At 52.0% G+C, this 24,115-nt stretch overlaps 1 protein-coding gene across 3 annotated transcripts in view; it reads left to right on the top strand.

The window, feature by feature from the left end:
• Positions 1–24,115, top strand: part of ASTN2 (astrotactin 2) — a 330,328-nt gene that overhangs the window by 178,399 nt on the left and 127,814 nt on the right. For all 3 annotated transcript variants that reach the window (XM_057405885.1, XM_057405886.1, XM_057405887.1), the window contains 3 exons: positions 797–947; positions 12,211–12,377; positions 14,133–14,321. In XM_057405885.1, the coding sequence (XP_057261868.1) occupies positions 797–947; positions 12,211–12,377; positions 14,133–14,321 (507 nt within the window). The remainder of the gene's footprint in view (positions 1–796; positions 948–12,210; positions 12,378–14,132; positions 14,322–24,115) is intronic.

Below are 24,115 nucleotides of genomic sequence, written 5' to 3'. Positions count from 1 at the left end.
AAGATGGATTGCAAGTAGAGGTTAATATATAAAACGTGCTTTGAAGATGACAAATACCTTGGAGATGCTTAAAGCTCTTGAGAAGCATCTGTGTTCCCTTTGCAGGAACCCAGCAGAAAGCAAAGTGCCTGGATGCTTCGTCACAGACAGAATCTGCTGTGCAAAGGGCTCTCATGCTTCTTATGCTTCTCTCTTGCTTAAGAGGGCTGTCACAGCATGGCCACGCCAGGGGCTCTGCAGAGGCATCAAGGGCTTGAGCAGAGCTGCAGAGAGCTGTCCCCATCCCTGCATCCCCTGCTCCAGGTCACCCAGAGCCAAGCACGGGAATGAGCCACCACATCCACATCTTGGTGCAAAGCCAGGTTTCATGTGGAATTCCAGCTCTGAGAGTGTCCCCAGGTGATGGATGAGGAGCAGGTGCTCAGGGAGGCTTGTCCCACCTGTGAAATGTCCAGGAGGAGTTTCACTGTTGTGGATTCGCTGCTGTCTATATGGGGTTGGAACCACACGCACAAGTCCAGGCTATGAATAAAGTACCTCTTCATTGCTAGCTTGCATGGAAATGGTAGATAGTATCTTTGAAACCCCATAACTGGTTGATTTTTATCAAGAATGTCACTTATGCAGCAAACTTCTTCCATACAGTATAATCACAAAGCCTTAATCCTCTTGGGAAGCTTCCTTTGACTCGGTTTTGCTAATTGGAATACCAGAGCAGCTCTCTTTATGGCTTCCCCTACCAATGCCATGTGTTCCCAGCTCCCTGCCAGCCCTAACGGTGCCTTTTCTCTCCAAGGGAAGAAGCGATGCTGTCCACCTACTTTGAAACCATCAATGACTTGCTCTCCTCCTTCGGGCCGGTCCGGGACTGCTCCCGCAACAACGGTGGCTGCACCCGCAACTTCAAGTGTGTTTCAGATCGCAAGGTGGACTCCACGGGCTGTGTGGTAGGTACATGGGTGCTCATCCCAATTCTGGAGTCTGTTTTGGGGGGGGCAAAGAAGAGGGGGACATTGCCTGTCCCTCCCCAGGGATGCGGCTAAGGGGATGTGTGTGTTGGCGGTGGGCTCTCCCCCTCTTCTGGGGCCTTCATAGCAGATCACATATGTCTGAAGGACCTCGGGGAAGCAGCCCAGGGGCTCAGATGAGCAAAAGAGGAAGGCTTGAGGCTGATGGTTGTTTTCCTGCTTGTCAAGAGAGCACAGACCAGAAGCAGCCTTGCTTTTAGTCCTGCCGTGTGCTTTCCAGTGTTGGAGGAAGATGAAGCATCTCCCCATCCTCTCCTGCTCTGGGCCCCTCTGACACCCTCACAGCTTTGATTTGTTTCTGAACATGCTTGTGTCTTGCCAGACAATCTCCTGAGGCCCCTCCAAAAGACCTATTAGACCCTAGGCCATTAGTTTTGGGCAGAGGCTCTGAAATGCTCCAAGCTATTGAGGTACGGAGGGGTTTCACTGTGCTTCCAGGTGGGAGCAGCAGAGCTCAGCACCTCTCCCTGCTCTACCCCATCTCACCTTGACAGCAAAATCACCACTTCCTGGGGTAAAGTTTGGACTTGATCTTAAAGGTCTTTTCCAACCTGGTTGATTCTATGATTCCCTGTGTGTGGAGGTGGTGGGTGTCTGCTATGACACTGATGCTCGGGGGCCGAGCCTTGAGAAGCGGTGGGAAACCCGGAGCATCCCTTGTTGTCTGCCTATTGTAGGAGCTCATGCCTGCCTAGCAGCGGGTGGTGACCCCAGCGAGGGATCCAGAGCTTGCTTCTCACTCCACTGCCCTCCAAAAACCCATCCCTGCTGCTCCGAAGCCCCCCAGACCTCTGCCCCTTGCCTTCTCCGTGCGGGCTGAGCCCCCGCTGCCCCATCCCTCCCACGTGAGCAGAGGCAGGAGTTAAGTGCCTCTTTATTTATTGAAGATGTTTACATGCAGCACAGGGAAAGGTCAGGCTGAAGCGGTGCTGTCCCGGGGGTTCCGTTTTCATTATCCCCTTCTCTGGTTGCTTGTTAAGGCCATTTAGCGTGACAGCCTCATGTGTCACCAGCAGCGCCTGGTGCCATCTTCCCCTTGTGCTCCTCTGCTTTTCCCGTTGCCTTTTATTCCCTTTTCCGACCTCCTTTTTACTCTACTGGGGGGGTGTCCCCCTATTTTTGGGTGTTATTTTGCTCTCGACGCCAACAGGCCTCCTAGACACTGTCAGAAGCAATCGGGACTCAACCTCCCTGTGCCACTGGGGGAAGAGATGCCTCTTTTTAGAAGTCAGGATATATTAAGATTGAAATTGTCAATACATTACAGGCCCAGGGCTCCACGTGGTGCATGGAGAGGTGGAAATTGACAACTGTGTCACTCAGAGAGAATAACCCCCTGTTCTGTAATGCCTGACAGAGGCTTTATGCAGAGGATAAACTGTACAGAGCGGGCAGCAGGGGAGGATGGAGATGCAGCAGGAGCCATTCTCCTGAGCACATCACCTCCCCCAGAAACTATGAGTAAGAGGGGACACACGGGGACCAGGGCATCCCCTGTCCTCCTGCTCCCAGGGCTATGCATCCAATAGGAACAGGAGATAACTGCAGTGATGCTCATCCTTCCCTCCTCTGCTTTTCACCCCCTTTTCTGCCCACTGCAGGAGCATGAGGCTGCTCTGTCCCCCTCCACAACCCTTCAGTCACGGGGTGAAACCCCCCCAGCTCCTCAGTCTCAGCTGCAGGCTGAGGACAACAGAGCTGAGCTCCCTGGGGAGAGTTTGGAGATGCTGCTGCACCCCACCACTGATCCACATCTCTCCCTGCTTCCCATGGCGATGACACCAAAGGCACAGTGCTCCATCCCTCCCAGCATTCCCAACCCTGTTTTACACTCAGCCTGCTTGTAGGTCCCAAGAAACAGAGGTCTAGAGGACACTGTCCCATGTTTCTGACCATGGTCTATGGCTATTGTCTGGGGAAGAGCCTAATTGGTGGCCAGACAGTGCTGCCCCAGCCCTGTGTCATGCTCATGGTGTTAAGTCATAGGTGATGGGAGCTGAGTTTTGGAGCTTGCTGCATCCCCAGAGTGTGACCTTTTGGTACCTTCTGCACTGTGTAACGCATCCCTTCCTCATCCCAGCCCTGCTCCTGGAGCCTGCTGGGTGCGAGCAGGGCTGGGGTCATTGTGGGGTTGTCAGTAAGTTTGAGAGCTGAACTGCTGCGAACTCCCTTTGCCAATTTGGTAAGTGCTGTGGGCAATATCGGGATGTAATTTAATTAAGCTCTCCCCTTTTTATGGAGTTCAGGGAGCATTTGCCTACTAATTTTAGCACTAGGCTTGCTCCAGCTTTACTCTGGGCACTGTTTTGCAAATCAGGACATGTTGTTAATCTTTAGCAGTCAACAGTGTATTAATTTGCTGAGGACCACAGAAGTACATAATCAGTGGTTCATCAATCAAGGCTAAATCCAACAAATGTTCCAGGCAGGTACTGAGCATAAAATACAGAGGCAGCCTTGTAAGCAATTAATACACAGCAGAGCTGGAGCCCAGCAGCTCAACCAGGGAGCAGCACAAATCTCAAGGATTTCTTATTCCTTTTATATATAATCATCATCTGTTACCAGCTTCGCCGGGCCTTTAATACGGCTTCCAGTAATTCTGCGAGGACTTGGGGATGCATTTATCTCTGGGCTCTTTAGCAGCGTGGGCTCTGCCATTACCTGATCGTTTGGCTTTAAAAAGACTCGGTTAAAAGGCGGAGGGTGGTTTGATGCAGCTCGTGGTGGAGCATCTCTGAGGACGCTCTCATTGGGCTTAGGAAGGAGAAAAGAGGATGTTGCTTTGCATAGTTACATGCGAGGGATCACCTACAAGACCCCAAAGGCTCTGCAGTGCGGTCCCCAACTTCCATCCCATACTTTCCATGGGGATGGGCCCTTTCCCCTCCCTTAATCTCATGGTTTTTGTGTTGTTTTGACGTGTACCCAGTAGATGGCATTAGTGCCTAAAGGCTTCCTGCAGTTCTTTTCTTATCGGAGGCCTTTTTCATTTGGGTAACTAAGGATGAGCTGCAACCTTGCAAAGACCTTGGCATTGCTAACTGGAGCCTTGTCTTTAAGCCCCACCTGAAACATAGCAACGCAATCCCCAAGCTCTAGAAAAGCTGATTCTGTGCTGCTTTTCCTAGAATTCCTGTTGGGTTTGTGGAATATCCCAAGAAAACAAAATCCCAATGAGCTTCTCTAAACCTCTCTGCACATTGAGTGCAATGTGTTTCATACTACCTTGCAGGGATCACAGTAAACCAGGATTAAGTGTGCTGAAGGAATAAGTCTGATTATTGCTAGTAAAGGAGAATATATATTGAGACATATATGTATTGCTGCTCCCTTCTACTGGCACAGTAGTAGCTGCTCAGCTCGGAGGGAGGATGCTGAAGGAAGAGAAGTGCTTAACCCTCATGTGTTGGTGATTTATAATTCAAGATGAAAACCTGTGAATTGGCCCTGAGGGACTGAAGGGAACACCTGTAAAATGGCTTTAATTCAGGTTTCCCCACCTGTCTCTCAGCATGGTTTCACTCACTGATGCCAATCCTCTCATCCACCCGGGGAGAAGAAGGTTGCTTGCATCTGCCACCCCATGGCCCTGCCTGTTTGAGAGCCCCAGCACGGCAGGATTGCAGCCTCAAGGGAGTAAGAGGGGTGATGCCTGCAGATGTTGGTGACTTAATCTTTTAGGTTGGAAGAGAATGATGTGTGCCATAGAAGCCCAAAGATGTTGGCTCCATCCCACCTTGGGAGAGGTGTCAGGAAGGGGTAGGAGAGCCCACCAAGCTGGGTGCCGCTGATCATCCTGCTCTCAGGCTGGGGCTCCTCTAGCGCAGATTTGTTTCTAAGCTGAGTGAGAAAAAGGTATGTTTTGCCTACAAGGACCGTGTGAGCTGTTCTTTTCCATGGTCACAGGCTCAGCCCATTAGGCAGGAGGGTTTCTTGGGCTCAGCAGTGGGCAGAAGGGAGAGCATCTACTACCAGTGTCTCTTAATGAAGTTGTGGCCCACGGCGACACTGGTGTGGAGCTGATCCCAGCCTTTATAGATAGAGAAGGAGAAACTTGGCATGGTCCACACAGGCACCTAACCTTAACACAGCCTGGCTGGAGCTAATCCTTTTCTTTAGCTCTTTTCCACATCAAAATGATGGGCTGTTCCTTGGCTGCTGCTGAGTCGGGCAGGGAAATGGCTTCATTTAAGAGAATAACTGTTCAGGGAGAAATGGGATTAGAAGTGAAGGAGGAGGACAGTTGCTCCCATCTCCTCCTTCCAGCACAAGTCACCCAGAGGTAGCTCAGGGACCATGAGGGGTGGATTGTGCCTCAAAATGGAGTGGATGGTGCTGAGAACTGATATTCCTGGGGGGAAACTGGGTGAAACGTCCAAAATCTTTTGGTTCAAAGCATCTCTTCTCTTAAGGAGGGAGAAATGTTCAATTCCAGCATTATCATCTGGGACTTTACGTCACACGTTGCATTATCCCAGTGTGGAGCCTGAAATGAAAACAAAATCAGGCGGTGGAAAGCAAACCATTTCAACCTCGTCAAAATGCAACCCTCTCCTAATTTCCCAATGAATTTTGAGCTGTAATTGATGGACTCCCACAAAACACTGAAGCTTCATCAAATCTGCATTTTTTCTGACAGACAATTGTTCATTGAAGAATAAAAACTCATCCTTAAGAGGCACCCAACTCATTAAGTTAGAGATGCTCAAGGGAGGGAGATGGGGAGGGAACAGGTCCCCTCTAATCCCATTAAACTTTAGCTGGCTCCCTGAAGCAGACTCCCTGTTCATGTTATGGTTGGAAGCAGCAAGTCCCCTCCTCAGGAGCCTGTAGGTTTGGATTGATCTCGTTTACGTGAGATAAAAATGGGATTTGAGGATGACAGAGAAGTAAAAGCTGCTGTGGTTGATGCCGGCCATGGCAGGGAGCCCACCACCCACCTGCCTCTGCTTGCAGTGCTGCAGAAGGGGTTTGCATCATGTCAGAAGGTGATGGCTAGGTTTAAAAGCAAGTGGAATAGCTCAGGAAGCACTGAGGTGAGCTGGAAGTATCCATTTGTGCCTGGGAGGAAGTAGCTTGGGTTATAAAAGCCCCATTTGCTCCAGTGTTGGCTTTTCTAGCAGTGTTCCTCAAAGGGCTTAGCTGGCTCCAGCCCTTTTCCCCTCTGATCCCCACCAGACTGGGATGCTTTATGTGTTGTGATTGCAGCTAGGCTGGGGCTTTGGGTTTGGGTTGGGTTGTAGGATTTGGTGTGCTGTGGCTGGGCTGTACCCTGATGTCAGGTGGAGCAGGAGTTGAGTTTCTGGTCTCCCACAGGTCGTGGGAGGTGCCAGCCTCTGCTGTGCCTGGGAAAGGAGATGCCCTGATGGGCAGGAGATGCTGGAACACCTCCAAATGTGCTGTTGGTGTCTTCAGGAAGGGGAGCAGCTGTGGGGTATCCACTAGGTTGATTTCCTTGCTCCAGGAGCTCTGAGCACTTCTATCTGTGTACATGTATCTGTTCAAGCATCCCATCAACTGCTTGAAACAAGTCCATCCCACTTTGAATTGAGATGCTGACATACACATGGCAGCTTGTGCAGGAGGGTCCATGTGAGAGCTGCGTAGTGGCCAGAGGTGAGGAGATGATGCCTCATTGCCCAAGCTTTGGTCTCCTCCATGGAGCCCCAGCCCATGTCATGGGGAGGGACACCAAGCTGAGGAGGGTGAGCTATCACAGTGTGTGCTCGGGAGCCTGGGAAACAGATGGGTTTGATTTTTCTGAGGCTAAAATAATGATTGATGGTCTTGAAAGGGAAAAGGAAGCAAGGGGGAGGGAGGAAGAGTGGGCAGATAATGACTTATTTCTGAAAGCAGTTGTAATGTTTTCCTCTGGGAAGGATGCTCCCCACAGTGAGGTGTTGGGGAGGGTGGTGGTGAGGACATCACTGCCCTCAGGCAGGGGTGGCCCTGGAGAGAGATGGCCTGGAGGTGATGGTCACGTTAGTGACCTAATGCTAAGTCACTAACATCAGCTTTAATATTAGGCAAGGAGAGATAAATCCCACCCGTAGAGACCAGGCTGTGTGCAGGCAGACTCTGGTCCTGCTGCTGCTGAAAAGCGTTGATCACTGGAACCTTATAAGCTAGGAAAGCAAAGGCTGAAGTTGTCTGAATATATATATATATGTAAGTGTGTGTGTATATATATATGGACATAGAAGAGTTTACTGCATTTGTATCATTTCTGAGCTCCAACAAGCAAATAAATACATGCCAGTGCATAGTCTGGAGCTCAAACTGCTGGCACTTGCTTGTACCTCAGCAGTGCTTCATATTTATGTTCTTGTCTTATGCTGAAGAGGTTCCTGGGTGAGGAGTGGTGATGGCTCTAGATAAAATGGGTTCATTTGGACATTGCACTCTGCAGCACTGAGTCCTGGGTCTCACCTCTGGATGCATCCAGACATTGGTGTGTGGTACCCAGAGTGCAGTAGGAGCGGGCTCGCCTGAGCATCACCTCTGATACCCCAGTCCAGAAGTTCCTGACAAAAAGGCAGCCAATGTTGAGAAGACAGAGCAGAATAATGACAAGGGCAGTTTAGTCTCTATAGAAACAGTTTATTAGATAGGCTTGATTTTAAACTTAACAGAAGAGAGGAGCTGAGGTGGGAAACCCTGGCAGGCAGCTCAGATAAAGAGCTGGTGTGCTCTCATCTGGGGGATCCGTGGCAGTAATGACACTTTATTTTCAGTATCCCCTCACCCATCTTGCTGCTAATGAGCTCTCTAAATGAGAAAGTGAGCAAATGCCCTTTCCTTTCCTAACACAAGCAGGGACTCGTTCAGATACTGCTTCAGATACTGCTGTTCAGATACTTATTTTCCTCAGACACAATCTGGTACAGGTTTCAGTGGATTCTTCTTTTCTTTCCCCTTGAGCACCTTACTCTAGTGGAACGAGTCCCTGCCCGTGGCAGGGGTTGGAGCTGGATGAGCTTTAAGTCCCTTCCAACACAAAGCAGGCTGGGGCAATGATTCTTCTCCCGTTGTGTTTGCTCTGATCGTGCTGAGGATGGTGGTGGTGGGTAGAGGAGCTGTGCTGTGTCCCGGTGGCAGGAGGCCACATGCTGACACGGTGCCATGCACTGTGCTGGGGTGGCAGCACTGGACACAGACATCCCATTTGGTTCCAAACCATGGTGCTGTTCATCAGTGGTGTAGGCTCTGGTGGTATCCCAAGGATGCAGCCTGTCCTGCCTGCTCTGCCGCTCCGTGTCACCTTGGAGATGTCATTTAAAGGGTGAAAAAAGCCCATTTCTCCAAAACCCAGCTAGAAACAGCACTTTGTGATTCAGCACATCCATTCCCCGTGCATACCTGCAGTCCGTTTGCTGACTGCCATCACAAACAGATGGGTGGTGTGGTGGGGTGAGGACCATTCTGTCAGCCAACCCCCACCGAGCTGCCCGCGGTTCCTCCTTCAGCAGCAGCAGGGTTTGGTTCTTGTGGCTGTGGCTCACGTCGAGCCTGCAGGATCTCAATTATCGGTGCTAATGCAGAAGAAGAGAAGAAACTGAGTTTTCTTTTCCAGTCCCAAGAGCAATTTTCAGGGCTGGACGTTGCCAAACAGAAACCAATTCACTCCTGTGTAGACGGAGTGGATCTGCAAGGTTGTGGCATTACATTTGTGTGCTAACCAGCTTCTCCCTGGCTTTGCAGAGCAGAGTATGAGCTGGAGTCTCCCCTTACCTCTCTCTTCCTCTCTAACACGGATTAATATCAGGCTCTCTTCCCAAGCTCCGAGGTAGTTTTGCTTGTCAGATCCACGGATGAAGGATGCCCTGGGAGTTTGAAGCCAGTTCCCAAGCAGTGCAGGTCTAACATGAGAAACCACAAACAGCTTTTTCTTTTGACTTGCTGTCTAATGGCTCGTAGGATCCTCTTGCCTCCCTGGATAAATGGATTCATCCTGTATCCGGATGAGGGAAAGGCAGAGGTTTTGGGTACCACATCTCACCAGCTTTCCACGCGTCAGGGAGGGATGTGTCACCCATGATCGCCCAGATGGAGTTATTGATTGAGTTGCTTATTGATTTCCTAATCATTTTCCCTACACAGCCCCCCATCCTGTGTCACTGCCAAGGCAGATCACAAATGGAACTGCAGCTGAATTGATGGGGGATTGATTAAAGCTCACTGTAATTATTGGTTCTCTGCTGTCTGAGCCAGACAAATCAATGTCAGCAATAACAGATCTGGTCCTTTATACAAGCCCAGTGAGCATTGGTTTTGTTAAGACCACCTGGGAGCTCAGACTGACCCTTCAGCACAGCCCAGGGGTTGGGATTAGCACAGGCCGCCTTTTTCCTGGCTCATTTCTGACTACTGTGGGCAAGAGCATATTTGTACCCAAATGGGCTTTAGTTCTCCCCCTGCTGTGTGACATCCTGATTGCAAATCCTCATCTCCAAGGGCAGAGAAGTCTGTAACAGAGTATTCTTGTGCCCAACAGTTGCTCCATCTATATTCATCCCTGCAAACCGCTTCGTGCTGAGGCTGTTGCCTTTCCTGCCATCTGCCTGTTGGTTTTCCTGCCCGGCACTAATCATGGAGCTCACTGGTTCCCTTGCTTTGCCCAGCATCTTTGTCCCATACAGCCCTAGCAAGCAGGGACACCTCCTTATGTCCCTGCTTTGTGTTCCCAAAGCTTTCTGTCCCTGGAGAGCTTCTTGCTGCAACAGAGCAGCTGGAGAGCCGGCTCCGTGCCGAGCTGGGGTGGATGTGTCGGGGATGCTTTCTTCTGCAAATGTTGTGCTGAGCTGTTTGCTTGCCATAATTAATGTGTATTAAGATGCATAATTACAAACAGAAAGGAAACACGTTTTATTGATGATTAAAAGCCCAAATGGGAGGAATATCCCAAGGGTGGCCTTGAGCAGAGCGGGGCTAAAGACGGGGAGGGGTGACCTGCTAACCCAGTCCTGGGGAAAAAGCCATCATCTTCCTCTGTGGGGTGGGGAAGACGCTGAGCTCAGCACATGGATCAGTGCCAGGGCGAGAGTTCCAAATGACAGCTCAGAAGAGCAGTGGCTGTTCCTCTGGCTGCGACCCTGCAGCTCCTGCTGACTCGAGGTCCCATCCAGTTGCCTTCAATGCCCTGGAGGGTCCCTCGGGAGCTCCAGAGAGGAACTTGGGCAGAACCCCAGACCTCCCCATCCCCGTGGGCATGGGGGGAGCAGCAGAGAGGCGGATGCGGTGCCGTGGAGCGGAAGATGCTGTTTGCAGTCAGCCCTCCGTGTCCCCCAGGGAGATGTGCTGCTGCCAATTTGCACAGCCCTCATTCTTACAGCAGGGCCAGCAGACGTGGAGGAGACCACAGGGGAGGAGTGTTGGAGCTGTGGATTCAAACACACACTTATGCTGATCCTGTTTCCCAGGCAGCTCGGCGGTGAAAAGCACAGATTGTTCCAAGTGTCCTCTCCTCCTTCGTATTTATTCTGTGCGTGCAGCTCCAAAGCTTCCTGCTCCCATGTCTGCTGCTGCTTCGTGCCTAGGCAGGCTTACTGTTCCCCAGGCTGTCCCTCTGGGGCTCTGCCTGTGCCCTGCCTGCTCTGCAGACACAGGCAGCATCCTTTTCCAAGGCCCTTTGCTGCCAGCATCCTTTGGCTAGAAAAGCCTCATGCCTCTCAGCCTTCCCTTGCCTCTCCCCTTCCCACCTTACCCAGGGAAGGTGCTGAGCTTTGCAAGGTCCACCTGAGCTTCAGAGCAGAGGGCATGAAGCCAGCAAGGTGTCGGAGGAGCACTGGGTATGGAAATGCTTGAGACATCACAGAAGACAGGGCAGAAGCAGCGTCGATGCTGCTGCCACAGGGAAATGGCACCGGGTTTCTAGGAGGTGAAGAGAAACTTCTCAGTGCTTGGCTGAGGTGGGCCAGGGCTCCCTAGAGCATCTTTGCTGTCCCATGGAGGCAGTTTGGTCCTCGAGTAGCTAAGAGTGAGTCCCATCAGGACATTGCTGGTGTTGGAAGCAGGGTCCAGAGCATCCTGAACTTCTATATTAATATGTACAGCGTTTTGCTCATGTGGAAAATTGATTTTCTTTTTTAACCACAAAGTATAGCGGCTTTATAACCTTTCTTCTGCTTGACAAGAGGCCATTTATAACCTGCCTTCATCACTACCTGTACAAGCTCCAGTCTAACCCATCCTCAAGGAATTCCATAATGCATTTTTAATTGCCAGCTGCTCCTGGACAAGATACATGTATTTTTTCAAGGACCGGCCCTTTTGTTGGTGCTTGTGTGTGTGTGGTTGGTGAAAAGGGATAAATAGCACCAGTGCAATAGCGCTCTAATCCGGGTGACAATTTATTGGTGGCATTTGCCACCTGATGGCTTTTATCTTCTGGGACAAGGAAAACCAGCTGGGAAACAGGAATTAAAACCCAGCAGCAGCTCGCCAGCTTCTGTGAATCAGCATGGTTCCCTTGGCTGTGGAAAACTGATGAGCTGGGCTGTGATCCTGCCTCCACCACCGGCTCCTCCCATGGGAGGCAGCAAGATGCTTGTGGCAAGGGTTGGGACTGGATGATCTTAAGGTCTCATCCAACCCAAACCATTCTATGGTTCTGTGTTAGGGAGGTTGTCACCCTCACCCCACATGGACTTGAGGCTTCATTGCTCTGTCATTCTGCTGCCTTGAGGATTTGACCCTCCTCCAGAGGAAGGATGGGGAGTGAGGCTTTCACAGCAGACCTCGTCCTTGCCCTGTGGACCTTGCCTCTTCCCCAAAGGCTGTGCAAGGTGATGCACACCCCTTGGGGGTGCCCCATTCATCATTCATAGAATCATAGAATGGTTTGGGCTGGAAAAGGACCTTAAGATCATCCAGCTCCAAGCCCCCTGCCATGGGCACGGACACCTCACACTAGACCATGGCACCCAAGCCCCATCCAACCTGGCCTTGAACACTGCCAGGGATGGAGCATTTACCATGTGCCTGGGCACCCTGTGCCAGCGCCTCAACACCCTCACAGGGAGGAACTTCTGCGTTATATCTAACCTGAACTTCCCCTGTTTCAGTTTGAGCCCATCACCCTTTTTCCTATCATTCTTGGGTGAGCTCTGCCCAAGGAGGGCACCCACCAGGCTATGGTTCCAGGCTCTGTGAGGACAACGCATCCCTTCTCTCTCTGCAGTGCCCTGAGGACCTCCGACCCATGAAGGATGGCACCGGTTGCTACGACTACTCCAAAGGGATCGACTGCTCGGATGGCTTCAACGGTGGCTGCGAGCAGCTCTGTCTGCAGCAGACCCTTCCTCTGCCCCACGACCCCTCGTCCAGCACTATCTTCATGTTCTGCGGGTGAGTCCCTTCCAGTGCTCCGTCTCCCACTTGTACATAGATAACCTGTGCCCATTTCCATCCCTGCCAACCCTCCTGCACCCCATCCCCAAACCAGTGAGCCCAGAGAGGGTTTTCTTGGGTGCCCAAGGTACTTTAAGCTGTTTATGGAGCTGATTTCCAGTAGGGAATAGAAGCACCTGGTTTGCCTGCGGGCAAAAGCATATGGGAGCGCACAGAGCACTGTGAGCAGCTGCACCTTCCTCCTCTCCCCCTCTGTGTGACGGCACAGTTTGATCTGTGACTCACTGTGAAGGGACCCAAAAACTGTACGTTGGGTGTTGGAGGGGGAAGGTGGAGGATTTGTTTAAAAAACACTACTTCCCCCCCCCCCTCCCCTGTGCCTCTCTTAAAATAGAGTTTCATCCCTGATTTTGGCCAAGATCCTATAATCCTACACAATTTAGCATTTTCTCTCAGGAAAATCTCCCTGGCTGCAGTATGTTCTAAAAGGAGCTCAGTGATTATCTGGCTTTATGCTGCACAGCTGCAGCCATCCAGCCAGCCATCCATTGCCCAGCCCTGGAGCTCTGCACATTGCATCCCTTGGCTGGTTCATGCCCTTGGGCACACGCAGGAACCTACTTCGCATCCCGGTGGGAAGGATTAGGGTAAAGAAGGGGAAAAGGAGCGCTTTTGGGAAGGAAATACCCACAAGGAAGCAAATTCCTACCATTAACTCCAAGGAGCATCCATTGAAATCCCGATGCTGCAGATTCAGCATCTCCTGCAGCCCTGGCTGCTGCTTGCAGCTGGGGAAGAGCAGCCCATGGAGCTCTGCCCATGTCACTTTCTCTCTTTGTATCCCTTTTTGCTGGTTTCCTCCACACCACCTTCTTTTCTATGCTGGTTTAGCAGCACAGAGCAGTTGAGTCACTGAGAGCGAGCACATTGCACCGTGCCTGCCAAAGGGGTTGGAAATCCATATGGGCACCAGAAACCTTTGTGGGGATGGTCTAGAAAATCATGGTCTCCATTCAAACCCACACAGGGAATCCGCGTTTCAGTTTTCCATCCCCAAGGGCAGAGAGTTTTTTTCCCCTTGGTTTTTCAGGATCCCTTTTCCAGGCAGAGCTGCACCTCGGGAACAGGCAGGGAAAGGTGTGACAGGCGGGTGCAGGTTTTGTTTGCAGCATTAAAAGGCGGCAGAGGAATGGGAGAGGGGAGCAAACCTGGATGGAGATGGGATTGATGTTAGCAGAGGGCTGTGGCTATGGAGAGGAAGGGGCAGGCAGGGAATGGAGGTTTCCTTGTCGTCTGGGAGCCAGTGTGAGGAAAAAGGCCAGAGAAAAGAGAGGAGAGGATGAGCAGAAGATGCCCCTGATGTCTGTAGTTAAATCACATCCCTGCTGTCTGCCTCAGTTTCCCTTCCTGTCTGTCGAAGATGAGAGTGTGTATCTTACCCACAATGTTCTTGGAAGTGGGACCAAAGGGCAAAGGAGCTGTTTCCTTGCATGGGGGCACTCCAGAGTGGAAGAAAGCACAGGAGCTTGAATTTGCCTTGGGAATGTTTGGACACAAAACAGCACCTTCCCAGGCAGCTGCTGTAGATATTGGTGGTGCTCGGCTGGACTCATCAGAGACTTATCCCATGGCAGGGCTTGTGGGGTGGCCTAGTGGAAGGTGTCCCTGCCCATGATTGGGACTCTATGAGCTTTAAGGTCCTTTCCAGCCCAAACCAGGCTGTGGTTCTAAGTAGCTTGTGGTGCTCCACAGGTGCGTGGAGGAGTACAAACTGGCCCCGGATGGGAAGTCCTGCCTGATGCTGTCTGACATCTGCGAGGGCCCCAAGTGCCTCAAGTCGGATGCCAAGTTCAACGACACTCTCTTTGGGGAGATGCTGCATGGTTATAACAACAGGACCCAGCACGTCAACCAAGGGCAGGTGTTCCAGATGAGTTTCAGGTATGGCCTGGTTCTGCTCCTAGCTTTGGGAACATTGGGATGGTGAGATGGGATGAAGGTCCACTGGTGCAGAGCCAGCATCTCTGATGGGTTCTCTAGGGGAAGAGAGCAAGAGGGACAGCAACCATCCATGGTTTTCCTACTTGCTCATCCTTCCTGCAGGCAGCAAGACCCTTCTGGGCCAGTGTGTGTCTTGTAAAGTGTTTAATTGCATTTGGTGGGCTTTTCCAGGCAGTGTTGCCTCATCTCTTTCTGAACGCTGATGTCTTTCATCTCCATGATACCCTGTGACAAGGAGTTCTGCTGTTTAATCGCATGTTGTATGAAAGGGTGTTTCCTTGGGCGTGTTTTCAACCTGTGTGAGCTGGTTTTACTCAGAGTCCCCAGTTACAATACTGGGGGGAGCTGTGGAGATATATATATATATATATACATGCACACACATATATATGAGAAATAACATAAGCTGAAAGTAGATATCCCACTAGAGCTGCAAATAGCAGACAGCAGAGGTGTTTGCAAGCTGCATTCTGGGTATGTCAGGAGTGCTGGGGGTCAGATGTGCATGGCAGGGAGAGCAGGATGTGAGCTGCAGTGCTCACAGAGGGGAGCTTGCTGGTAGCTGCTGAATTCAGACTGGAAAATGAGTTATTTATGTATTTTTCTTCACTTCTCCTGAATACAGACACACTTTGGTTGGGTAATAAACCAAGGTGGGCCTATGATCAAAGCAGCAGCAGTGATCACAGTCAGGAGAGGGTCCAGTGCGTATCCCACACAGATGAGATTCTTCCTCGGCCAGCATCTTCCCAGTGCACTGGGGGTTTCTCTCCTGTTAAGGCACCCAGACCCCATTGCTACCTCTGGTTTTAGCTGGAGCAGGGAGCTCATCACTGCTGGCCACAGTGTTTCTCTGGGTGCTTTTCCCCCAGCTGAATGCAGAGCCTTCCTAGCAATGCATTCACACTGAACTCTGGCCTTCTGCTCTCTCCATGGCAGATGAATTACGAGCTCCACCAGCACAGAGGCGCTCAGAAAGGCAGAGCCAGCAGAGTGCTTGGAGCCGCTGGAAGTGAGAATTGACAGCACACGGAGGCAATTTTCCCAGTGGGCTCCTCTTTGCTTTCTCTCCCTCCCACATTACAAGCGTCAGCAGGTCCGTCACAGCTGAGGTTTGCCATGAGCTAGCAGCTCCGGGGGCTTCAGACACTCCCCAAGTGTTCTCCTGGGAATGCCAGACCCAGGTAGGCTCCCTCTGAATGAGGGCCAGCCCCAGCTGGTGCCATCAGTCCTTATGCACCAAACCTCCTTGTGCAGCTCAACCATAGCCTCCTGCAAAGCAGGAGGGTTGAAAGCCATCCTCCTCCTGCCTCAGCCAGGGCTGGGGACTAAGGGCTGCTTTATGGCTACCAGGAAGGAAACACATCTCTGTCCTCAGGGCTAAATTCCAGCTGGGAAGCACGCAGGGTTGTCTGTGGGTCTGGTTTATCCTGGGAGATGGGTCTTCTCCTAGGAGATGTGGTTTCTCCTGGTCGATGCGGTTTCTTCAAGTCATGCTGCCCTGGGGATGCTGGGTTTGAGCAGTCCCAGGAGCAGTTCCTGCTGGAGCTGCCTTTGGCCTCTTTGCTCTCAGGATAAAAGACCTCTGGTGTTGGGATTGGATCTTCCCTGAGGCTCTGGCTGATGGGTCTTCAGGGCTGCTGGTGATCCATCCTCTCCCCGACCATGGCCGGCCAGGCTCCCTGGGTGATGGCTGCGGTGCATGCAGTGGGAGGAAGCGTTTTCCAGTGAGGCTCTGCACAGCGGGACCCAGGTCTTCTGCACGACCTCAACATCACAGACAGGATTTTCAGTGCCCAGCATCAGTTGGGGGATCCCAACGGGTCCAACAGCCGGTAGAGGGAGGAGAAAGCAGGTCTAAAGCAAGAGCAACCTTCAGAACACATCCACGTGTTGTGTGTGATACACTGGCTCGGCAGAGCTCGGAGCCAGGCTGGAGGCACCATGTCTCACTCCACAAATGCTTTCAGCATCCTGAAAGGTCGGCATGGCTGACCTTTCCCATTGGAATGCAGCCTGTTGGATCCCAAAGCCCTGGGCAGTGATGAGAGGAGCTCAATTCACCCCATGCAGTGTCCTCCCCTGCAGCCAGGCTGCCCAGTGTGTTGGAGGGTTACGCTGCAGAAGCACCATTACATCATCCCCTAACAAGGGAAGAGAAGGAGGTTAATGGAGAAGAAATTATTAACTGAAAGATGTAATTTGCCTCTGATTTTCATAGGTATTCAAGAACCTCTCTGTGCATTAAGACACCAGCTGTTAGAGAAGCCCTTAATTTGGTGCATTTGAAACATAGCAGGAAGCTGCCTAATACCAGGGATTAAAAGCCTGTTTTTGCGAAGTAGGAGCAAGAACCTGCTATCAGAACAAGGGGCTGAGTATTTTAGAGAGATTTAGAACTGCTGGGATCCTTTAGCTATGCAGATGTGACAGTCAGTTGAATGGTGTCTGCTTCCCATGTCGCCGCATCTTCAGTGTCTTTCTTAAATAGGATATTCTCAATTTGCCAGGCATGTCAGCATGGGGTTGGGAGGAAGCCTTTGTGCTGGGAAAAGCTGTCTCATGGACCCTGGCCTGGGCAACACCTACCAGTTACCAGTATTTGCATCCCATTGGGGTGGTCTCTTTGTCACCAGGTCTGCAGCACTGGTTAGTCTCTACCCTTCTGATGGCTGTGTGGTCATAGAGTCATGGAATCCCAGCCTGGTTTGGGTTGAAGGGACCCTAAACCTCATCCAGTTCCAACACCTGCCACGGGCAGGGACATCTTCCACTAGAGCAGCTTGCTCCAAGCCCCTGTGTCCAACCTGGCCTTGAACACTGCCAGGGATGGGGCAGCCACAGCTTCTCTGGGCACCCTGTGCCAGCGCCTCAGCACCCTCACAGGGAAGAGCTTCTGCCTTACATCTAACCTTAATCTTTCAGTTTAAAGCCATTCCCCCTTGTCCAATCACTATGTGCTCTTATAGAGGTTCTCCCAGCAATGGCTTGGCGTGGCACTGGGATGTAGCTGGTGTGTAACACTGATGGCTTTATTGTGTCTGGTCAGCTCGAGAGGATGGGGGTGTGCAGCAGGTACCTTTAGGATGCAGCAGGAGAATGGTGTTTGACGTGAGCACTCAGCACACCAGGCTGGTACTGGGAGAGCTGTATAGTTTTGGAGGTCCCAGACCTTAGACCAGCCTCTGGTTCTAGTCAGTGCTGCATGAGATTTTGGGTTTCCCTTTTAACCCGCATCACTTTATCTGAGGGGTAAAACAGCACCCAGGCACTTCAATGGCAAGGGAAGGATGGAGGAAGCAAATACTGGCTGCTGTGACTGATGTACCCACAACAGGAGTGGGCAGCAATCAAACAGTTCATACTGCATGCACTATATGTGCTTTATATATACACCTGCACTGGTGTGGCACCTTGTTGTGATACATAGAGCCTGTGTTCCTGCCCTCACATCCCTTCGTGCTGGTGCCAAGGACCCTTTCCCCATCCATCAGTACAGTGAAGCCACAGCCCTTCAGGACGTGAGCACCACAGCAGCTCAGGTCGAGCTGTCATGAGTTAGGAGCTCTGTGACAGCTTTTTCCGTACTGAGGTGGTTTAATGACCACTAATGATCACTGTGGTGATTGGGGTGCTCAACTGACCTGTTGGACAAGCCTTCATCAAGGCTTCAGCTTGGAGGAGTGCACCACATCATTGCTGCTGCTGCTGTTTCATTGCAAGGATTTAAATCAAAGCGCTCCTCTGGTGATGCTTCTGCATGTCTCTCGCAGGTGCTCTGATAGGGGCAGAGGAGGGATCTTTCATCACACACCAGAACCCTCCCCACCCTTGCTCCTTCCATTGTTAAGCCAAGAGCGCATTCAGAGCCGCCTTCTTCTGGGCATCCATCTCTTTTTGTTAAATAGGTTCTTCTCTTTGGTGGAATGCTGCATGATGTTAATAAATAGATGGGATTGGAGCTGATCTATTCCAGTCACACCTCTTGGTCTAGCCGGGAGGCTCAGCACTGGATCCAGCTCACTAAAGACTGGATTAGAGTGATTTCCCCCTCCTTGCCTCACGTTGGGGCAGAGCCCCAACTCCACACCATCCCCAAATCACCCGGGGATTATTTTCCAAATGGGTTGTTTATTCATTCCTTATCTGTTTTGTGCTGCCTCTTTGCCACGAGGGAATAGAGATGTTTTGTTTAAAAGCTATTTGCAGTTTCAGATTGTTGCTTTTATGCCATTAATACAGAGAAATCCCAGACTGCTACCTGTGGAGCCAGCTTCACTCGCTGGATTATTACTGCATGGCACACGGGATGTCAGAGCACTCCCTGGGGAGCAGCCATCTGCCCTAACCAGGGTCCCTTCCCATCCTTACCTCTGGCTCTGCTTCTCATCCCAGCTCTTGTCGTTGGCATAGCCCCAGGATATGGGGAGCACTTCACTCATCCACAGCCCCCATTTGATTCCTTCCCATTGGAGACACAGCAAATCCAGGCAGTTTCTGGGTGTTGGGGGCAAATAAGCAGCCAAAGTGGTTTGGTGGCTGGAGTGGGGAGAGGATTTGCGTTGGCACAACCTCACTGCAAAACCCCTGCCGAGCACCAAGTGTTTTCCCCTTCCCATAATCAAGGAGGATGGGTCTGGAGGGTGCAGGGCTGCCACGCTGAGCACCCTTCCCTCTGCAAACCGGTCCTCAGAGGATGCTGTTCCACGCATCCTCACCCATCAACCAGTGCTGCTGCTTCACAGCCGTGGAAGCTGTGTTGAGCACAGCCCTGAGGAGGCCGGGATACCGTGGGGAGGGCTGGGTACCCGCTGGCCCCAGCGCGGCAGCGGCTCTGCCTGCACACAGCCGCACTGCCAAGCACACGCCGGGTCGCGGAACCGATGCAGGGAATTGTCATAATATTGATGGGGAGTTTGGCAAGTTAATTTTAAATCTGTCACTTCTTCCCCTCGCTGCTTCTCAGCCCTTAATAAACCAGCACGGCGGCGGCGGCACGGGGGGAGCTGACAGCTCAGCACCATCACTGCCGCAGGGATGCTTTGGGAAACATCCCCATCGCTGTCCCTCTGCTGGGGGAGGCTGCACCCCGTGTCCCCACTGCCGTGGGTGCTGCCAGGAGCTGGGATGGGTGCTCAGCACCCAGTGCTCATCGCATCTGGGTGCTAGAGACCGGTGGGGGCTTTGTGGTACATCCTGGTTCGGAGCTTATGGGTGAGGATGTCCTGCATCCCCCTTGGCATCACAAATGTAATGTATGTAACCAGCTATTGAGTCTTTCCCTATTTCCTCCTTCCCCCCCTTTGGGTCTTGAAAGCTCCACGCACATAAGTTATAATTGCACTGCTTATTATTTCTGTGCTGGTGAGCAGGGCGCCAGCCGGGACACCACCGCCTTGTTTACCTATTACCCTTCAGGCCAGGATAATGGATGGATCTCTTTTCCGGTGGCTGCCTTCCATTTCATTCCTCTTTTTATTATTTGTTGCTGCAATTCTATTACCTGTTCACAACTCAGAAGGCTCAGACATGCTACTTGGAAGCAATGATGTCTTTCCAAGCCAGGCTAATGCCTCCGGCCTTGGTCCTCAGTAGCAGGTAAGGGGGCTGTTAGCAGTTTAGCAGTGTTGTGGAGCTGCTGAAGGATGTGGTGCTCCGCTGCCTACCCTGTTTTCAGCCTGTGCCATGCTAGGGATGCTGCCTGCAGAGCAGAGATGTCCTGATGCCCATCTGTGGCCGTGCTACTGGCAATGGCTTTGCAGCCCCCAAAGGGTCTCTGTCTGAGCTGTTTCTTCTCAATCCCATTTTCTCTCCTCCCCGCCTCACATTGAGGCCATCCTGGCTGCTTTCTTGAGTTCATCCAGCCCTTTTCAGAGCCCACAACAGGTTGCACAGAGACACACGCTGTGTATTTTGAGCACATCTTCGCTGGCCAGGCTAAGCACTGAGGATCTCTCAATTCAGTGTATAATGACTAATGCAATTAGCACAGCGCTCCATCAGCCCTGCTCCGGTTCAAAGTTAGCATCCCACCAAAGAGGAGAACAGATTGCGCAGCTTGGAGCTGGTGTTTGTGACAGGCTGCAGGCACGTGCTTGTGCACTGCATTGGGAGCTCTTTTGTATTCTTCTGGAAAAACAAAAGCAAATCTGGTGCTGGCAATATCCTGAAGATAACACAGGGGTCCAGGGTGGAAGAGGTGGTGTTTAAAACACACGGATTGACTGAATAATAGAGGTAATTTAAGTACTAGGGGTACTCAGCCTTGTTCTCTGCCTGGTGTGAGTAGGACTATGCAGCTCAGCCCATGCTCTGGAAACTGGCTTTTCAGCCATGTACATTGGTGAGTTGCTGTTGCAAATGGGAGCTTGGGCCCCAGAGATGGGCAGAGCGGGTGCCCATAGGAGATGTGGGTACCACGGATATGTACCCCAAACCTCACAGGCACAATCCAGAGCCAAAGCACTGCTGTTGGAGATACATCAGCATGAAGCTCATGGAGCATCACCCATGGGCTTTTCTGGGCTTGGGGACCAGCCAGAGGTGCAGAGTTTCCCTTTACCCTGGCAGCGAGGGATGCTACAGAGCTGCTCCTAACCCTGTGGCCCTGCTCCCTGCTCCCCCCCAGCCCTGGCAGCACGTTTGTGTGTGTGCAGATGTTTGTATTCTCTGCAGCTGATGAAAATATTCATTATCTTGTTAGCTGCTGCTGCAGCAGGAAGCTCAGATTTGCATTTCCACAGCGCAATCACAGCCTCTCACCCGGCAGCACTAATTGGGCAGAGCAGCGCAGGGCCCAGGCTGGGAACCTTCCCTCTTGCCCTTGCCACTGCCAGTGGGGACCACAGGGAAGAAGTGCCATGGCCATAGGGGCACACCATGGAGGCGAGGAGGATGATGGGGTTCAGAACAGTGTGATAGATGGATTGGTCAGCACTGGTTCCTGTGCAGGATGGGAGCAGGCAGTGGGATCCCAGTGTGGGAATGCTGCTAGGCAAGGTATGAGTATGGAAAGGTTGTGTCTCCTCATCCTGGACCTGGGAGCTATTTGTGGGATGGGAGGTGAAGGGTCTTGGGGAATGCTTGTCCCTCTGGGACGTGGGCTCCTCCTGCAAGGAACCTGCCCTGTTGTCATCAGCCTGCAGGGAACACCCGTGTGCCCCCAAGGCAGCCATCAGGGGCTCAGTGAGGTCTGCAGGGTCCACCCCATGAAAAGCTGATGGTGACGCCCTTGTGTCCTGAGCATGAGGAAAGGGTAAAGGTTTGGAGAGGAGACATGCACCCACACAGGAGGGGAGGGACCAGACTTTGGTGCTGGCCACTTGCAGAGCCCTCCTGGGTTCGATGCAGTGATTTGTGTGCCATCCTCGTTTACCATTCCCTTTATGGTGCGCGGTAATGCCAAGCCTGCTTTTGCTTTTCCCAGCTGCCAGTGCACCCAGGAGGTTTCCCCTTCCCCATACCATAGGGAGCAGTGTGCCAGCTGGACTCACTGACCTGCTGGCCTTTCCCATCTCTGACTTTCATGATACTAATTATAGAGGGTGTTATTGCATAGTTAATCTGCATTATTAAGAGATGCGGTGGAGATTGGTTTTATAATAATAACAGCTCAGATTTATAGAGTACCTTTCATCCCAGGGGGTCCTTATTGGCTTTATAGCCTTGTAGCGGTGCTCAGGCTTGCAGAGGAGGAATTGCTGCTGCTTCTTTCCTCATCTGAAGCTGCTCCTGGGGCACAGGGCTCTGCACCCACGTGGGACACATGAAATAAGGATTATGTTCAGCTGAAAAGGAAGAAGAGACTCAGGCGGGAGGGTTTGAGGCAGTAAAGTGTAGTCAGTTGACTGTAAGCTATGACAGGAGGTTTTTCCATCATGCCATGGGCACTTCTTGGTGGTCACCATTAGCACGGTCCATGGGTTCATGCTGCTTGCACCACTGACACCACTCGAGCAGCACCTCCGGGGACAAGGCTGACACTTACCAGCCCGTCACTGCTCTTCCTTGCTAGTGCCAGCACTGGTCGATGGAGACTCCCCATCCAGCGACTAAATCAGCTTGACATTGACTTAGCAATGCGAATCCTTGCTCCAGGCAATGCAGTCACGAGCAGTCACCAGTGTGGGGATATCCGAGTGCTCTGCAGCTATGCCAGCTGTCGAGCCATACCTGCTCCGAGTCAGCAGCAGGGCTTGGATGCAATCCTCAGTGCAGCAGAAAACCTTTCCTTGTGCTTTCCCATCCCAAGTGATCTCTCCAGAGATGGAGGATTTGCCCTTCTGTTGTTGCAGTGTAACTTGTGACTGTGTAGACCTGAAGGGAGATGGTTGGTTTGGGCTTGGGGACCATGAGTTTAATCCACTGTCCACCAAAGGTGGTGCACAAGCTGTGCTGGGAGCCCTCCCATCTCCTGCTGCATCCTACCCATAGAGCACATGGGATAACCTGGGCGATCTCCTATATCTTTTACTGCACCTACTTCCTGTCTTGGATGCTGCAGCTTTGGCTCAACGCAGAGGCATACAGGAGCAGGTAGTGGGGACCAACCCAGCATCACTCATTCTCCTCCTCATCCCTATTGCTGTCCTGCTGTCTCCCTGCCCAAACTGCAGCTGAGCAAGAAGTCATCTCGCATGGGCTTTTGTCTTCAACACCAGTTTCCTTGAGATGAAAGCCTGGGGGTGTTTGTGCCATTCATTTCTCCCCAGCAGGGACCAGGGCAGCGCAGTGCAGGCAGAGCAGCCTGTGTGCCTGTGCCATAGCTTCCTGGGGATGGTGCCATCGGCCAGCTGTGCTCATACCCGCGGGCAGCAGGTGAACATCTGGAAGGTGTGATGGCACTGCCACTTGTCATCCAGCAGCCGCAGAGCTGGGGTGTGATGTCCCACAGAGCTGGGAGGAGAGAAGCAAAGCGGAAAGTGCTCCAGGGCACTGTGCTGAGCCATGGAGCAGGACTCGGTGCCCGCCTCTCCCAGGGAGGATAGCGAGGGGTGAGGTTGCTGCAGGTGCCATCACCGAGCCCTGTCTCGCTGTGTGCAGCGTTTTGTGGCTTCTGTAATTAACTTCACACACAGAGACTCGGCTTTGCAGATGTGGCCACAAATCCCAGCTAATTCACCATATGCTCTGGCTGCCAGACAGCGCCGGGAGCTGCCACTTAGGGATGCATCCCTGAGCGCTGCCTGCACGGGTGCTGCCTTCACCCTCCATGCCTGTCCCTGGGGGATACCTGGCTCTGCACATCAGCTTGCTGCGTCCATGGTGGTGGGTTTGCTGCTGGGCAGAGCTGTGGGTTGGGCACCTTGGGCAGGCACCGGGCACTGCTGGGCTCACCCCAGGCTGGTTGATCCCGTCACAGGGGACACTGGTGCAGCTGCAGCCCGTGCTGCTGTACAGCAGAGCGTGCGTGGAGGGGAAGCAGGAGCATTAACTGCGTTGAAATGACTTTGTCGGAGTGCCAGCATATGAAATGCGTGGTGGTATTGCAGCCCTGCCACTGCCTGTGGCTGTTTTTCCTCTGCTCCTAATGACTAATAGAGAGAAGACAAAACAATTTCTATTAGTTTCTCCCACGCCGCAGTGGGTTTCTTATTTTCCAAACCTCATTAGAGTTTGTAATACCGTGGTGGTAGTCAAGAGCAGTCCGAATCGCCCTGGGGGGGAAAGAAGAGATATGATGTGCAGCGCAGTATTAACACTGCTCCTGGCTCATTTCCAACGTCCCTCCTGAC

This window comes from Pezoporus wallicus, unplaced genomic scaffold (genome assembly GCF_028554395.1).
Source record: "Pezoporus wallicus isolate ANWC-B61680 ecotype Strahan unplaced genomic scaffold, APGP_CSIRO_Pwel_v1 contig_4684, whole genome shotgun sequence".
Lineage (NCBI taxonomy): Eukaryota > Metazoa > Chordata > Aves > Psittaciformes > Psittacidae > Pezoporus > Pezoporus wallicus.
Note: the sequence above shows the minus strand (reverse complement) of the source record. Positions and strands in the feature narration are given on the sequence as shown.